This window comes from Tamandua tetradactyla, chromosome 24 (assembly GCF_023851605.1).
Source record: "Tamandua tetradactyla isolate mTamTet1 chromosome 24, mTamTet1.pri, whole genome shotgun sequence".
NCBI lineage: Eukaryota > Metazoa > Chordata > Mammalia > Pilosa > Myrmecophagidae > Tamandua > Tamandua tetradactyla.
Genome location: NC_135350.1, coordinates 40355961 through 40374963, shown reverse-complemented (window position 1 = coordinate 40374963; position 19003 = coordinate 40355961). Strand labels below are relative to the sequence as shown.

The window sequence follows — 19003 nt, the reverse complement described above, 5'->3', positions numbered from 1 at the left end:
CTCAACTGTGTTTGGAATCTCTCAGCCATTGACACTTTGTCTCATTGCACTCTTCCCCCTTTAGGTCAAGAAGGTTTTCTCAATCCCTTGATGCTGGGTCTCAGCTCATTCTAGAGTTTTTCTCAGTCCCTCAGTGCTGAGTCTCAAGTACATACACACCATCTGTCCCATGTTGCCAGGAAGATCCACACTCCTGGGAGTCATGTCCCACATAGACAGGAGGAGGGTGGTGAGTTTGCTTGTTGTGCTGGCTGGAGAGAGAGAGGCCACATCTGAGCAACAAAAGAGGTTCTTTTGGGGGTGACTCTTAGGCCTAATTTTAAGTAGGCTTGACCTATCCTTTGTGGGGTTAAGTTTCATATGAACAAACCCCAAGACTGGGGGCTCAGCCTATAGTTTTGTTTGTCCACACTGCTTGTGAGAATATCAAGAATTCAACTTGGGGAGGTTGAATTTTCCCCTGTTCTCACCATTCCCCAAAGGGGACTTTGCAAATACTTTTCCACTCACTGATCAAATCACTCTGGGATTCACTGGGGCATCACTCTGGACAAACCAACAAAATCTCATGTCCTACCCAAGGGTCCATGTACTTAAGTTGTTCAACCAACTATCTACATAAGTTATATTGGGAGATACACTAGTTAAAACATAAATTTTGTACCAAATAAACACTTTTTGCTTTAGTCTCACACATAAGTTGAAACTTTAAAATATTAATTAACTTCTGTTTTCATCACCCTGCAGTAATGACATTCCTTTGTTCATCCTCATGCAAAAACATTTTAAAATTTATACATTTAGTCACTATCATTATACACTGTAGGCATTCCTAGATTATACCATCTCAGTCTTTATATATATTTCTTTATATATATAAAATATATATATATTTCTTTGTATATATATATATATATATATATATACACACAAAGAAATCTATATTTCTTTGTGATTTCATTTATGCCCCCAGCCCTCCTCCCTCCATCATTCTCACATTCGGCTTCATTCAGTATTTTAACATAATTGTATTACAGTTAGGTAATACAGTGCTGTCCATTTCTGAGTTTTTATATTCAGTCCTGTTGGACAATCTGTATCCCTTCAGCTCCAATTAATGCAATATCTTACCCTATTTATATCTCCTGATGGTCTCAGGAGAGACCATCGAAATATTCCAAGTTTATTCACTAATGTCAGTTCATATTAGTGAGACCATACAGTATTTGTCCTTTTGTTTTTGGCTTATCACACTCAGCATAATGTCCTTAAGGTCCATCCATGTTGTTACATACTTCATAACTTTATTCTGTCTTAAAGCTGCATAATATTCCATCATATGTCTATGCCACAGTTTGTTTAGCCAACAATCAGTTGATGGACATTTTGGTTGTTTCCATCTCTTGGTAATTGCAAATAATGATGCTATAAACATTGGTGTGCAAGTGTCCGTTGTGTCCTTACTCTCACGTCCTTTGAGTAGAGACAGCAGATAGATGGGTCCTGTTTTTTAATCCATTCTGCCAGTCTATGTCTTTTGATTGGGGAGTTTAACCCATTAACATTTAGTGTTATTACTGCACGGGTAGTACTTTCTTCTACTATTTTGCCTTCTGGATTTTATATGTCATATCTAATTTTCCCTCTTTTTACCTTAACTCATAGTCTTCCTTTCTACACTCTACTCCACACCTCTCTCTCTTGTCCTTTAATATCTGTCTCTAGTGCTCCCTTTAGTATTTCTTGCAGAGCTGGTCTCATGGTTGCAAATTCTCCATTTGATTTTTTACTGAAAATGTTTTAATTTCCCCCTCACTTTTGAAGGACAGTTTTGCTGGATTTAGAATTCTTGGTTGGCAGTTTTTCTCTTTTAGTAATTTAAATATATCATCCCACTGTCTTCTCGCCTCCATGGTTTCTGCTGAGAGATCTACGCATAGTCTTATTGGGCTTCCCTTGTATGTGATGGATTGCTTTTCTCTTGCTACTTTCAAGATTCTTTCTCTTTGACATCTGGCATTCTAATTAGTAAGTGTCTTGGAGTACGTCTATTTGGATCTATTCTGTTTGGGGTACACTGCACTTCTTGGCTCTGTAGTTTTAAATCTTTTATAAGCGTTGGAAATTTTCAGTGATAATTTCTTCCATTAGTTTTTCTCCTCCTTTTCCCTTCTCTTCTCCTTCTGGGACACCCACAACACATATATTTGTGCGCTTCATATTGTCCTTCAATTCCCTGAGTCCCTGCTCATATTTTTCCATTTTTTTTCCCTATAGTTTCTTTTTCTTGCCAGATTTCAGATGTTTCATCCTCCAGTTCACTAATCCTGTGTTCTGCCTCTGGAAATCTACCATTGTAGGTTTCCATTGTTTTTTTTCATCTCTTCTACCATGCCTTTCATTCCCATAAGTTCTGTGATTTGTTTTTTCAGACTATCAATTTCTTCTTTTTGTTCATTCCTTGCCTTGTTTATATCCTCCCTCAATTCATTGATTTGGTTTTTGATGAGGTTTTCCGTGTCTGTTCGTACATTCTGAATTAATTGTTTCAGCTCCTGTATCTCATTTGAATTGTTGGTTTGTTCCTTTGACTGGGCCATATCTTCAATTTTCCTAGTGTGAATTGTTATTTTTTGCTGGCATCTAGGCATTTAATTACCTTAATTAGTTTATTCTGGAGATTGCTTTCACTTCTTTTACCTCAGGTTTTCTTGCCAGATGAATTTGTTTTCTATCCATTCTTTGACATTCAGTTCAGTTTTGTCTGGACCTATAGCTTATGTTTTGTTTAACAGAGGAGAATTTTTCAGTTCTTGTTGTCTTGTTTCTTGCCCTGCTTCTATGGTGCCTTCCCCCCCACACACTTAGGGGGGTCTACTTAGGTATTATAGACCCTAGCCGGATTTTCCCAGACCAAACTGGCCTCCTGTCAGGAGGAAAGAGTCACCTGCATCGGTTTTTCCTGAGAGTGAGACCCAGCAGGTTGAAAGACTTTCTTGTGAAGTCTCTGGGCTCTGTTTTTCTTATCCTGCCCAGCATGTGGTACTTGTCTGCCTACAGGTCCCACCAGCATAAGATGATGCAGTACCTTTAACTTTGGCAGATTCTCCCTGCATGGTGGAGACAGAGGAGAGGTTGTAGGCTGGTTTAAATGGCTTCAAATTACCAAGCCCTGGTGTCTGAATTCCTTGAGGAAAGGATTCCACGTGAGTTGGGCTTCACCCCTGCTCTGGGGAAGGCACAGGCTCCAGACAAGCCCCCAAACGAACTCGCTTCTGCCTATGCCAGGACAGTTGCAGCCTGAGAAGTCCTGCCACTATATCCAAAGGCAGTCAAGCCTTTGTAGAAACACAGCCACAAAAACCTCTGTTTCCTTCTTTTTTTTTTTTTTTTTCTTTTTTTCCTCAGCCCTGCCCCCTTGGCACTGTGGCAAAAAATGAGCAACCTCCGGTTTGACCAGGTTCACCTGAGCTGGGGGTCTATTTTTAGTAGTCAGAATTTGTTAATTAATTCCACAATTGGTGTTTGGTTGGGCTCAACCCCTGCTGCTGGTAAAGTCTCTTTCCGTTCTCCTCTGGGTAGCAACCTGTAGGGGAGGGGTGTTGGCCGCCACGGCTTAGGGAACTCACGGTTCTGGGGGGGGTTCGCAGCTGGTCCACTGGTCCAGACTGGGGTACACTGTGTGTCTGGTCACTGATGTGGCCCCAGGAGCTGTTCTGTACTGTTTCTGATTATTTAGTTGTTGTTCTGGAGGACAAACTAAAATGCGTACATTGTTAAGCCGCCATCTTGGCCCGGAAGTCAGTGCAGATTTTTTAATGAATTATTTTTTCATTATAATTTTATCCTACCATGCAAAATTATAGATGATAACTTCCTGGACTTTAAAAAAATATGAAATGAAATATTTTGATATCTACTTAATTTGCAATAAGGCAATAAAAACCTAACATCTATAATGCAGTAGTTGTCTAAGGCTACCTTATTAGCAATTAGGTTTAGGCTTCATATGGCCAGTAAGAAGACATGGTGGTCTTAGGAATAGGAATAAATACAAATAACCTAAAAGAGAATGGTAAGTTTACCATTTGCGATTGCAATAGACTCATTATACATATGGGAAGTGATCTATATAAATAGTGGTCAGGGTAGGCCTCATTAAAGAAGTTTTATTTAAAAGTAAACTATAGGATGAGAAGCAACTAGCTATGGGAAGGTCTTGAGCAGAGCAGTCAGGGCAGGGAGTAAAACATACACAAAGTCCTTAACATACAAGAGAGCTTAATAGAGAAATCTCATTGCCTGTGATAGAATAAGAAAGGTGAAGATGAGACAAAAGGATTGGAGTGGCAGACCCTACTGGAATTTAGATATTATGTAAAGAGCATAGCATGTCCTTGAAGCTTAAACAGAAGTGACATTCTTCCATTTACATTAAAAATATATATATTTTGATTGATAAATCTTCACACACATATACAGTCCATGTATGATGTACTATCAGTGGCTCACAATATCATTACATAGTTGTATATTCATCACCATGATCATTTTTAGAACATTTGCATCACTCCAGAAAAAGAAAGAAAATATTAAAAATGCATACATCTCATACCCTTTACCCCTCCCTCTCATTGACCACCAGTATTTCAATCTAGCCAATTTTTTTAACCCTTATCACCTCTATTATTATTATTATTATTTTTAACTCATTTGTCCATACCCTGGATAAAAGGTGCATCAGACACAAGGTTTTCACAGTCACACAATCACATTGTAAAAGTCATATCCTTATACAACTGTCTTCAAGAGTCTAGTCTATCAGAACACAGCTCAGCAGTTTCAGGTGCTTCCCTCTAGCCACTCCAATACACCATAAACTAAAAAGGGGTATCTGTATTATGCATAAGAATAACCTCCAGGATAACCTCTCCACTCTTTGAAATCTCTCAGTCATTGAAACTTTATTTTGTCCCATTTCTCTCTTCCACCTTTTGATCAAGAAGTCTTTCTCAACCCCATTTACATTTTAAAGAGATAATTTTGACTGCTGAGTGGTGACTAGTTGTGTGGACAGAGTACCAGGGTTTTCAGTCCACAGGTCATTGCATTGCAGTGATCCAGTCAAGCAGTAATGGTGACTGGGAGTAGGGAAATGGCACTGGAAGTAGAAATAAGCGCATGAAGTATGATATCTTTGAGAATTTTATTTATTTATTTATTTATTTATTTATTTATTTTACATGGGCAGACACTGGGAACTGAACCCAGGTCCTCTGGCATCGCAGGCAAGCATTCTTGCCTGCTGAGCAACCGTGGCCCGCCCTCTTTGAGAATTCTAATGGCTACTACTTTGATGTATCTGTGTGGGGAATAAGGGAGATAAAGGATTTAAGGGTAATGTCTGTATTTCACTTTTGATCAATTACTTGAATAATGATGCCACTTACTGCAATGGGAAAGATTGGGAAAGAATGGACAAGTCTGGAAATGGGAAACACAATAATAGAGAAAACCTCATTGCCTGTGGTAGAATAAGGAAGGGGAAGATGAGACAAAAGGATTGGAATGGCAGACCCTATTGGAGTTTAGATATTAAAGTGCATAGCACTTTAAATTTAAAGTGCTTCTGAGATATCCTATTAGAAATTCCTGTTATATAAGATCAGAGCTCCCAGATGAGGTTTGTGTTCAGAATATAAATTAGGGAATTGTCAGTATATGGGTAGTTTTTACAACCATGATAATAGATGAAGCTATATAAAGCAAGAGTGATGACATGGGGTTATGAAACTGATACTTGAGGAAATCTAATACTTGTGTATCCAGGGGACAAAAAAGGGCCAAGACTAAGAGCGAGCAATCTAAGAGAAGAAGGAATTATGATATTAGCAAAATACCCACCTGTTCAGTTTTCTCCAACAAGTTGTGATAGTCATGGAAGTCATAGAAGAAGACAGGTTGAGTTCACTTATGGTTATATGATCATTAAATTTTTTAATTCTCATATTTTTTCTAATGTATCCTATTAGTTTGCAAGAATATCTCTGTATTCTCTATTCAATAAAATTTTAAATTGAGTTTGAAAATGTGGTTTAAGAATGTAAGTTACATCTGGAATACTATAGCAGAGACATTTGTTTATCAGTTTTCAAATGAGATTAGGAGCTAGTCTGTGATTATCCATGTATCTGGATATAGTGTGATGTGTTTCTCAGTGCTCTTTATATGAGAAGTCCCAAATATGGATGTTATCTGTATCTACCTGAAAGTAGATCCATGTTCAGGGGTAAGATGAGGTGCAAGAAAAGCGTGCTTGAATCTAATTCTCAGATAAGCAAATTATTTGTTCCTATATTTAACTTAATTAACTTTTCAAGATTTACCTATTATAGAAGCCATTGACTTCTTCACATATATGAATAAGCAGTTTATTATTTCTAGAAAGATATTAGTCATTATTTTATATTGTATATATGGCAAATAGGTTATCAAAGAGCAATTAGTTAAGGTAACACAGGAAATTGTCAATGTTTATGAATTATTGGATTAGTAACTAGAAACTAGTTTTCTGTAATTTTTTTTTCCAGTAAGGGAGGCATATAGATAGGATTTTTTATTGTTTAATCTATGGATTCACAAAATTGATTTCTGGGTGAACACTTTTGGTACATTTTGGTAAATAACATTTACAGACTACTGAATTTAAAAAATTGGAATGACTATTTTAACTACATAAAGGATTAAAGAATAAATAAGAATTAATATTATACTCCAGCTGACAAATGCAGATGCAATATGTTCTAGAGGAAAAGATATTTTAGTACCTAATTGTCTATTGTAGAAAAATTAAATATCTAATATTATTAACTTTTACATCAAACCATCAGATTATCTGGAAATTTACCTAATTATCATAATACCTTGGTTCTTAAGGACTACAAATGACACAATCTTTTTTCCATCTAGAGCATAGCAAGACTTCTTTGTTTCTCATTTAAACATACTTATTTAAAAGTCCAGAATATACCAAAGATACTGAAGTAATACACATTTGAGGCATACTTTTGGAAGTGAAAAGGAGTATGCTTATATTCTATTATCCCAAATCATTTCATGGCTAATTAATATTCTACTTAACTGGCCAGTATCAGGAACTTTTATCTATCTTTTTTTTTAATAATTCACTTATAGTGAATAATAAACAATACCATAAAAATAAGATATTAGTTGATTTTATTACATAAGAGACATTGGACTATGAAAGTTATACATACATATATATATATAATAGCATCTCTTCCATTACCACTACCACCATCCCATTTCATTTCTTAGCCTCATTTAGAAAACTTCTAAAATTGCTACTGCTTTCACTGTCAATAGTGGAGTTACACTCCAGTTTATTTTCTAAAAATTCTGTACATACATGATTCTTATCATTCCAGGAAGAAGCTCTACTTCTGATGTACTAGACACACAAAAGTCTCCATTCTCTCATCAGACCTTTCTTAACAAAGGGCTTAGTAAATCTATGGGATTTCTGTCCATCAGAGACACACAGGATGAGGATGATTATTTCAAGGACATTTCATCAGATAATAATTCTGGACATGAAGATTCTCAAAATATCTGCTCACCTTACCGGTTCAAAACTAGTGGTACAGAAAGAGAAGTCACCTCTGGCATTGATATACTTCCCAAGAAGAAGATTTGGGCTTCATCCATGGACTTGCTTTGCACAGCTGACAGAGACCTCTCTTGTAGAGAGATTGGCACATACCAAAACTGTCTCCCTGAGACAGTAACAGTGCGAACTTCAACTGCTCCTAGAAGAAAGGAGGCAAGATACTCAGATGGAAGCATAGCTTTGGATATCTTTGGCCCTCAGAAAATGGACCCAATTTGTCACACACGAGACTTGCCAACCTCCTTAGCAATATCAAGTGCTTTGGACCGAATCCGAGAGAGACAAAAGAAACTTCAGGTTCTGAGAGAAGCCATGAATGTAGAAGGTTAGTAATTATGTGTGCGTTTGAAAGATAATTAAATTGAAATATTTAAAATTGTGTTTTGAAATAAAGAAGGGTTAAATCATTCCACAAGTCGTATTTCCACTGCCAAGACTTTGTACCCAGGTTAAGTAATCTATTACTTCTTCTCTATCAATTTCTCTTCTCCCTTCCACCAAAACCCTAATTAAAATACACTGTTTCCACAAAGCTATATCAACTAAACATACTCAAAACCACACTTTATATTCTCTCACTATTTCGGGTAGTGTGTTTTTAGATTGTAAATTTCTCAAGTGCAGGAATCGTGTTTTCTTTCTTTTTAATCTTTCACAGGACTATCTAGTGGGAGGTTTTGATAAAAGACTACTTCATAGAAAGAAGCAGTTAATCCAAATTAACCACCTCTAGGGAGGTAGACTAGTGTGTGTTAGTGCAAATTTGGGACAATTCTCCTGAAAGTTATGATTTGTTTGGTCTAGAATGAAGTTTTAAACCTTTATTTTTTATTTATTTTTATTTTTTTGCATGGGCAGGCACCAGGAATCAAACCCAGGTCTCCGACATGGCAGATGAGAACTCTGCCTGCTGAGCCACCATGGCCCGCCCTAAACCTTTATTTTTAAAACTGTTGTATTTAGGTTTATAGGATAAAGACTCAGGAGCCTCAGTTTGAATTAGTTATGCCACTTAATGGCTTTGTGATCTTTAATTTAGCAATTGGGCTTGATCTTTCCGAGTCTCAGTTACCCCATCTGTAAAGTGGGCTCAGTAAAAATAGATTAATTAGGTAATGAGTGTAAAGTGATGAATAAATCAAAATTTTACATTATTAATATGAGTCTAAAGATAACTCTTTATAATTAAAAAATTCTTATTATTCTAGGACAAACTGTTTCAAATGCCTGAGTTATACACAAAACTACATTGAATGGAATAAAATGATTCTAGACATATAGATAGAGGCTAACTTTAGTATAGACAGATTAAAGAGAAAGCAAAATTTGAGAATTTTCAAGTTAATACTATATGTTTTTCAAGATTAAAGTTTTATAACTTCCCCTTTCCACCTAGACAAACAATGGAGCCCAGCTGGTAAAGGTAAATTTAAGGTGTTTTCTAGCTCAGACAGAGCAGTAACACAATCAAGGGTCGGATTCATCTTTAAGGTCATGTTCCAACATAATTTTTTTAACTCATAGATTGCCTTCAAAGTACTGTGCTAAAGGTTTGTTGCTCTGTTACTTAAATCATAGTTCTGGAACCGAGCATATCTTTCCATGTTATGTTTTACTCTAGCGAAAGAAAAAGCTTTGCAATTTTTTAGAAATTCGGAACTTGGAAGTTAGTAAAGAATTTGAAATTATGGAGGAGACTATTGAATAATATGGGAATTTTATATGACATACATTTCAAAAAACATTAGCTAACGTTATGAAATGGTCATATATAATCTTAATCTGAAAACTTTCAAAGACAGAAAATAAAATCCTAGAAATTTGTTTTATGTATTTTTTAACTTTTAAACTCTTAAATAATAAAAGTTTGGATTTGTGTCAGCAAAGTGGTAGGTACTTCCTGTTCCTTAAAAAAAAAGTCCTTGCTGAAGTTGTATTTCATGCCTATTTAATGCTACATAATGACTAGCATATGAACAATAATTCAGCCTGGCCCTCTTCTGAACATAAACTTATCCTCATGATACATTTATGTAAGGAGCTCTTGTCCATTGTGTAAAAAACAAAATCTCGATGATTAAAATAGATCAAACTATGATAACCCTCAGAATACAGATGGTGAAAAATGCATTCCAACCTATATGACCATTTCTAACAAACTTAAAATGTAAATATTAAAAATAAAATTATACTTCCAATGTTATGTGGGATCTAGTTTCAAAAGTTTACTTTTGTTAATCTTTCAAAAGTTAGTAGTATGAATTAATGAGGCTTGAAGAAAGATATTTTGTTTTACCTGTTTGAATCCTGTTTTGAAAGTTAAACAGGAAAGAGATCAAATGTTAATAAAAAATACATGTGCTTTATTAAATTGTGCTACAATAATTTATTTTTTGTTTTTATAGATGACTTTTGTGATTACCTATAAAATGAATGTTAAGCTATATTGTCCTTGATTGCATATGATCCAATTAGAGTGTGAGTGTGTGTGTGTATGCATATATTTCTACACAAGGTTGTGTATTGTCTCTGTACAGCCTTATTTGTTCAAAATGATAACAAATTATGAAACATCATTTCCAGTTTTAGACTTGTTAAATTTGTTACAGGAGTAAAAGATTTATTATTAAGAATAAAATATTCTTTGAATTGTTTGGTATAGGACAATTTCTATTTGAAACTTTTCTATTCTGAAACCTTTTTTGCTGTTGAAGAATTTTCAAAAGCAATTGCTCCTACCTGAAACCTATTCATTTCTTTCTAGAGTATATTTTACAACAAAGTTAATAAAAAATAAGCTTGAAAATGTTCGTTTATTTTAGAAATATTTACACCACTTTAAATAAACCTACATTATTATATAACAAATAAAGTATATTTAGTTTAGACTAAAAGCATTATTCAAAAGGAATGTTTGAGGTATGGAATTCAAAAGCAATAAATTTTAATTATTTAGTTGAGTAACTTGCTGGTTTTATGTTGTATGTCTTTTTCTAAATGTGAGGCAATTTATTTTAGCTGTACAAATAAAAGTGCAGATTGTATATATAGTATACAATGGAGAAAAAATAATAGATACCTCACTTAATTTTCATAAAAGCAGGCTCCACAGATCCCTTTTATATGCGATATCAAGCAAAACATTGGATGTTACTAGTTACACATTTTATTGTATTTCTTATTTTAAAAATAAATTTTAAAACATTTTGAAATATTAATAAAACCCTTCAAATTTTGTGATTGTAATATTTGGTAGTTTTTACTGGCTACCAATAATTTTAGAATTAGAAGGGGCTTAGAGTGCGGGCCATGGTGGCTCAGCAGGCAGAGTTCTAAGCCTGCCATGCCGGGTTCGATTCCTGGTGCCTGCCCATGTGAAAAAGGAAAAAGAAAAAAAAGAAGGGGCTTACAGAATTTATCCAGACATGCTCTTGGGCTTGTGCTCATGTAACTACTTAATGGTAAAGTTTCCATCAAGATTAGATTTCCAGAGTTCCAGTCTAAGAATTTCCCACTACATGTTTCTAACTGTTTTTTTCAGAGATACGTTCAAGTACCATTAGGCTAATAAAACAATATGAAGAAAATTGCTCAATTTCAATTGTACTTTTGGATGTGCAAGGAGGGTTACTAATAGGAAAGGCGCTTTTCTCCTTCAACCCCAGATGCATAGCCCTTTCCTTAACCTAGGTGCCATCCTCTTGAAAGCAGCCTTTACCTGAGTCACCTTGTCAGCGTCTCCCAGCTGATAGCAACAAGCAGCTAATTGGCATAGGGAAGGCTAGACCTTAAAATTAGGGAATTTAGAACTGAAAGGAACTCTGGATACCATCTAAACCAAACATCTCATTTTCAGAGGCCCAGAGGTTTGCCAAAGGAGATGCATCATTCATAATTCATAACAGAGGTATATTTAGAAGTCAGGTCTTTTGGGACACAGAATAAAACTCTTTTCCACTATGCCATCCTGATTCCAAGCAAAGACCAGAACCATTGCAGGTACATTGTGGGAATTTTTTACTGCCTCAGAAGTTGATATTCACCTAACTGCAGCAGCCCCTTAAGTGTCTTCTTAATAAGATTCTATAATATTTTAGTATAGCAAAAAAAAAAAAGATAGCATTATGACGGAAAGACTTTCTGCAGTAAACCATGCTAGCCAGGTTTTAAGATGGAGCTGTTATGTCACGTACTCTATGTGGTAGATAGTGTTTTAGTGGGGTTCTACTATAGTACTTTAGGGCAGTTGCCCTGCAGTTGATGAAATAAGAAAGGAGCAAACTGTCAAAAAGCTGTAATCAAAAAGCTCTAATTATTTTGAGAATGTTTGGAACTAAAATGATTCTGAGAAAGAAACTTAGTTGAAGTTTGAAAATTATAAATAGAGATTACAATGACTGTAATTATTAAGTTAACACTTAATCTTTCATATCATTCTCCAGATAAATAAAACTGTAGGAAAGGGACAGGAAGAAAAATAACTTTGTTTTCTCTTGTAGAAATTAGTTTAAAAATTTGATGCCACTCTTTCTTTTTATTCTTTTAATTTGACTGCTTTCACTTCAATTTAGGATTGCCCTATTCTACTCTTATTCTTTTTCCTCATTCTCAGTATCTTCTTTTCTACTTTTATTTCCATCTAAATATCTGAGAATTTGTCTGCTTTCTAATAGGAGAATCTGACAAATGTCTTCTCTCTTTCTTCTGATATAATTGCCATACACTCCCTATTCATAACTCTGTGGGTTGGCAGTTAATTTTTGATAATGAGGGATTGACTTGGAGCCAGCACTCCGAGTATAGTATGAGCAAGTATAGTATGATCCCACACCCTGGGTGGGAATCACGGATAGCATTTCACTTCCACCTGCTGAAATGCCCCTGCATTCTGTGCAACACTGGGAGGGAAAGTATAAAGAACAGATAAAGTAGAATTCCATAAAAATAGTTATGACTAAATATTTCTTTATTTAAAGAGCTTTATGTCAGTCTACTTCACATCAAAATTAAAATATTGCTTCCTTCTTTCTAATGTTGTGACATCTAGTCCTAGCCCAGTTTCGCTGTTCTATGCCTCCTCTTTGAATGCAGCTTTAAACTCTGCTGCCTGGTGTGCAAATAGAATATGTAAATGTTCAAGTATGAGAGCCCTTTCTTGTTACTGAGGAACCTTAATGTTCCATTTCCATCGGAAGATTGAATTTGAAAATTTATACATTTTCGTGGTTAAATTTAAGAAAAGCAAGAGGGTGAATCTAGAAAGATTCAAGTTGGTCATGCAGGAATATAGGATATTTCTTACAGATATTTTGTGAAGGGAGATAATTTTTATTTCAAAATGTATCTCTCTTTTTTAAAGTCCGAAACAGGGAAAAATGAACTGTTTGAATTTTTATTTCTTCACCTATTTCTATTTGAGTAGCTAAATTAGTCAGTCCATCAATCATCTAATATGGTCAAGTTATTTGGATTATTTCATGAATTGAAACAAATAATTTTAACAGTTGGTTTCTATTTTATCTGTATCAATTCCACAAAAATAAATATGAATAAGCAGAGATTTGATGTGATATTGGTCAAATATCATGCACTTTAGGTATTAATGCATTTTACCTAATGCATTATTAGGCTCAATTATTATACTACTATGATGCAAATATATTTCATATCTCTGAAGACCACATCTTAATCAGTCTGTAGTGCTTCTTACGTTTGCAGGACTGGATTTTAAAGAGACCATCAATAGAATTCAATGAATTGATGTTCTATATCATGGACAATAGAATGAATATTAGTTTAATTGATGTTTTTCCTCTCCTTTTTCCTTTTCTCCCTTCTTTCCTTCCTTGAGAAAGAATCCAGGACTGATATTTACTTGTGCCTGTTAACCATAATCAGATATATAGGAACCCAGTTTTAATCCTTCCATTGTTTATGATATGTTGGTGAAGTTATAGTTTTTATCTCTTATTTTTAATAAGCTTAGGAGTATAATATATAAAGGGCCTTTCATAGAATGCTAAGAAAAAATATATTTAAACATATGCAAGGGGAAAAATGGATGAAAGAAAATCCATCTTAATGCTAATGATACCAAACATTGCAGCAGTTAAGAGACATTAGAAATGCCAAAGATGGTATGATACTTAGATTTTTAAATGTCTGGAGGCTAAAGGCTCAACCAGCTGAAGGTTTTGATTTCTTTTTTACCACCACATTTGTTCTTGTCATCTTAGCATTTCAGAATGTGAGCAATATGTTGTTCTTTCATTTACTTAATAAACATTTACGTCTACTTCTCTTTTGTTTTATCCAACTGGAAAAATATATAATTGTGTTTTTTTAAACACTAAGAAAAGTTACACATGAAACCAATATAAACTTTCTAGTTTATATATTCATACATAACATATTACTGATTTTTGAGTACTTAGAAATCATGGCTGCTTTTGGAAATCAGAGATCAAGTTCAAATTTCCCCATAGCATTGTTGACCCAGTTTGTCTTTGACATAGACACCTTCTGAGAAGCATAGCTTGATATGTCTTAAGAAAGACTTTAAATGAATTTTATTAGCAGTATATATAATCTGCCATTTTATATTTCCACACCTTTTGTTAATGCTGTTCTTTTCCTTACGACTGTAAGCTTTTAGGCATCGACTAAAAGGCTGATGGCCTCTGTATTGCACTGAGTTTACTTGTTTTGAGGAGGTTTTCTCTCCTAGACCTCAAAATCTGGTATTAATAAACTGAGTGTTATTAAAATATTTAATATACATGATGGTTCCATTTCAGATATGGGATATAACAACATTCTCTAAGGAATTATATGTATAATGAGGAGAAATCCCATCTCCTCTATTTTGTCCTCTCTGAAAGTGAAATCATATACTTGTCAGTAATAATTTGAACAGTCAGCAGCAGATGCAGTCAGTTTCCTACTGCTTGAGAAAACGGGGACAGTGAAGTCATAATAACAGAAGGTCCTAAAAAGGTGGTACAGCTACCCAAGTTGTGGTCCAGAGATATAGCTGCTACATTATGCACAACAACCACAGAGTGAACTGGAGACTTTTCTCTTTTTTTGGCCATTCCTACATTGCACAAATTTTGTATCTATAAAGTGATTTATGGTTTATGGAGTATTTTTTTCCCCATATATCCTCTCATTTATACATGTTCATACTTCCATGAGCTGTGTTCCTCTGGGTTTGAAATTGTATTCAGCACATATAGCTATCAAGGGATTTTAGAACATAATCTATTGATTTCAGCTTAGTATACAATGGGTTCTAGTAAACTAGATGTATACATGATACAACTTCTAATCTATAGAAATTAATCTCCAGAAAAGAAAATATAGGCCAAAGACTTAATAAAACATTAAATTTAATATAATGTTATTACTTTTGTTTCTCTGCTTATTTAAAAATTAAAATATATTAGGGCCCATATCCCTAAAAATACATTTTAGGGTCTATTCATGTGTGTGTGGGTTTGTATGTGTGTTTTTATAGTTCTGAGCTACAAAGGCAGTCATTTTGCATGTCTCTCTTTGAGACATGCATCTATAATTTGAGTCACATATTAAAGATAAAGAGATTTCAAGCTAAAAGTGCTTAATTCCTGCTGCTGCAATTAGCTGAGTCTCACTTCCTATATATTATTTGTATGGGCATGAATATGTGTCACTTGTAGATGGGGTTTTTAGATTACGTATTCTGCTGGCTTACGTTCATTTTAATGTGAAGATGGTAGATTTGAAACATTTCATCTGAAATTTTTTTTTCTTCTTTTTGTTGTAAAAAATAACGTATATACAAAATCAATAAAATGCAAAGCACACCAAAACACTTAGTTATTGAACATTTTGGAGTTTGGTATGAGTTACAGTTCTACAATTTTAGGTTTTTCCTTCTAACTACTCTAAGACACTAGAGACTGAAAGAAATATCAATATAGTGATCCAGCAATCATACTCATTTGTTAAATCCTACCTTTTCTTTTATAACTCTACCTTCTCCATTGATCTTTCTCCCAATCTTTAGGGATATTTGAACTATGGCCATTCTGACTTTTTCATGGAAAGAAAGGGCTATAGATATTGTGGGACCCGGGGATGGATCTAGTCAGTTTCCTGGAGGGGCTGTCCCCTCTCGGTTTTAGGACTTATCTGGCTTGGGAACCCATCTGGAGATAATTAACCCATAATAATGTATGTGTTTCATAATCTGTCTAACCTCCTAAGCATTTATATTATTGTCTGCATAATCACATGCTACAATTTTATATATTTAAAGTGTTAAATGGCTTAAGTCTAAGTGGAAATCATGACTTAGTTGTCAGGAACTTAAGACAAAACTCTCTAGCCCATTAAAAAGTTACCTTTTACGATTACTGTATAAATGGAGTCAATAGAATATGAGTTGGGATGAATTTTGTTCAGAGGATCAGATGGCAGTTAAAGGATTATAGAGTATTTGTCAGGTTTTTTTACCTTAAATTCTGAAAGAAAAAAAAGGCATACTTTTATTTTGGCAAAATAGTACTATAATTAAAAGACATCTTCCATTTTCACAGTGTGTATGATTAGAGAATATCTGCAACTAGAATTCTATCCAACTGTAATTTTTTTAGCCTTACTCTTACTGCCTGTTCTTTTAACTTTCTCATCACTATTCTATAAAATGATTTAGAGGTAAAATATATGCATAAATGTTTTATATGCTTTATACATATATATATATGTATTTTTTTCTTTGTGTGCTGTATGGTGGGGGTCACATTTCATTCCTTTTCCATGTGAGTATCCCCTTACTACAGCACCATTTGTTGAATTTTTGTTTGGTTTGTCGTTTGTTTGTTTTTTGGGGTTTTGTTTTTTGGGAAGTGCATAGACCAGGAATCGATCCCAGGTCTCCCTCATGGCAGGCAAGAATTCTACCAATGAATTACCCTTGTACCCCACCCCATACATATATTTACAAGCATAATTTGATGGCTTCTTTTTTGGTGTTATGTGCCCAGGTTAATTTTACCTTCTCATTTGTTCTTTTGTACTCATTTTTGTTTCTAATACTAAGATTATTTCCTAAAACTACTTTTCCACATCTGAAAACTAGCTGCTCATAAGAAGTCAAAAGAAGGAAATTGTCTAACAAAATGAGGATTAATTGTGACCCAAAATGGACCTGAATACCTAGATTTGTACATTATAGGCTTCATTTAAATATTTACTAACTGAGAAAAGAAGCTGGCAAAGCAATAAATTAGATACTGATTCTGATTTTATTCCACAAAACGCAAATAAATTCAGTTGTGCTGTCTGTCATAAAGGTGTACACTTAAAATTTTGCCCTCACAGTCTTACAATTGCAATGAAGGTAGCCACGTGTGCATTTTATAAAATGCATATTGGAATATCCTTACAAGGTCCATTGCTCATGGCTCGAGAATTTTGACATTCAGAAAACTTTGTAAGGTTCTGTGAATATTTAAAGGAATCTCTTTGATTTACAAAAATAGTCTGGTTAATTCTAGGTAAATTAACAGTCACCAGGTTTTGTTGATGCTGGAAGATGGGTACATAAGGATTCATTGTATTGTTTTTACGTCTGTCTGAAAATTTTCATAATAAAAAGTTTTTTTTGTTAAATAAGCTGATTAATACCATATTCCTGGGATCTGAATCAGTTTGAAGTGCTTGGATTGTACATTCAAATATAGATAGAAAGCATATTTGTGGTGTCTGGATCCTCCAAAAGAAAAAGTTATTAAAATATTAGGACACCACATGGAAAATAAGTTATTACCTATCTTCTGCAGACCAGAACAGAGGAAGAAAGCTACCCCCTAACTGGTCAGTGTCTGGATACCTTTATATAGGTTATCTCAAAAAGTCAAGAAGTGTTCCTATCCAAATGATTTTTAAGCATGGAAAATGTACTTCTCTCCATATACTAAAGCAAGATGCTCTGGGTAAAAGATGAATAATTTTATAATAATTTCTGAAAGGTTAAATTTATATAATTCAAAAATGGAAAACCCATGCTTATAAGAGCTAGCCTTTCATGTAGCCTGAGTAGTAAATTTGTATTAAAATCTTTCATCTAAACTTAACCTTCTTATAAGAATCAATATTGGCTAAGGACTTTAATATGATTATATTCCATTACATGAAAAAGAACATAGTTAACAAGACTTTTAAAAATATACTCCAGAACATAAAAGCTCATAAAAAATTATTCCTACTACCTCAATTGACATAGATTCTCCCACCCTCACCCCAGTTGTAGAAAATAAAAAAGAAGCCTTCCTATTCCTGAGAATCATGCCAAGCAGATCATCCTGTTCACATTTCTAGAGCATCAGTGCTCTATTATAATAAAGCAGTATAAAGTCATAAGACAATTACCCCACCCTCACCTCCTGCCAAGCATGGTACTGAAACAGACCTGTAGTTCATTAAGTGGAATATTATATTTTCATGAGGGTTGAATTTACTTGTCATTTAAGGTATTAAAACCATATTGTGGGCAGGCAACGGTGGCTCAGTGGTTGAATTCTCTCCTGCCATGCTGGAGACCCAAGTTCAATTCCCGGTGCCTGCCCATGCAAAAAAATAAAACATATTCCCTCTGTAAATTGGGGGCCTATCTATGGCCTTGTTGGTTTTACTGGCTGATATGTTATAAAACTGGATTTGTAATTTGGGGAAGTTTCTTTGAGAAAGTACCTCAAAAACTTAGCATGAGTGTTCTATAACAATAAAGCAAAGAGTATTCTTGTGCCCCTTGAAAATAGCTGTTCTTTCTGAATAACAATTTAATTTATGTATAGTACACTATATCCATTAAATTTAGAGTGGTATTAAATAAAACTCTTATTTGAAACCTTACATAATCCTTTCAAATCACATTTATATTGAACCAGAGGATTAAAAAATATATATATATTTTATTATTTTGCCATGAGACTTCCCTGCAATAGAAAGGATTCATTTAGAAAATATTACTGATAATTATTTTGATTTTCAATTCTAAAACTCTTTGCATTAATTATGGTATTACTTAATACTCATGCCCACTATTTACAAAACTGTATACAGCAGTCTGCTTTATGGCTACTTCTTCAGGTAAAGTTTGTCATAGGAACAATTCACAACTTTCTTTCCATCATGTCCACGGCCAGTCATCTGTCTTTCTTCTCTTCTTGTTTACTTAAAGCTTCACCTCAGCATGACTCCTATCTATATTCCAGTATAACATCCTAATCCTTCCAACCCATTATACCTATCCTGGTTTCATGAGTC

At 34.3% G+C, this 19003-nt stretch overlaps 1 protein-coding gene across 13 annotated transcripts in view; it reads left to right on the top strand.

The window, feature by feature from the left end:
• PTPN13 (protein tyrosine phosphatase non-receptor type 13) overlaps positions 1-19003 on the top strand; it is a 240692-nt gene that overhangs the window by 124791 nt on the left and 96898 nt on the right. For 11 of the 13 annotated variants that reach the window (XM_077142915.1, XM_077142916.1, XM_077142920.1 and 8 more), the window contains exon 7: positions 7449-8015. The exons of the other annotated variants lie outside the window; for them this stretch is intronic. In XM_077142915.1, the coding sequence (XP_076999030.1) occupies positions 7449-8015 (567 nt within the window). The remainder of the gene's footprint in view (positions 1-7448; positions 8016-19003) is intronic. 13 annotated transcript variants of the gene reach the window in all.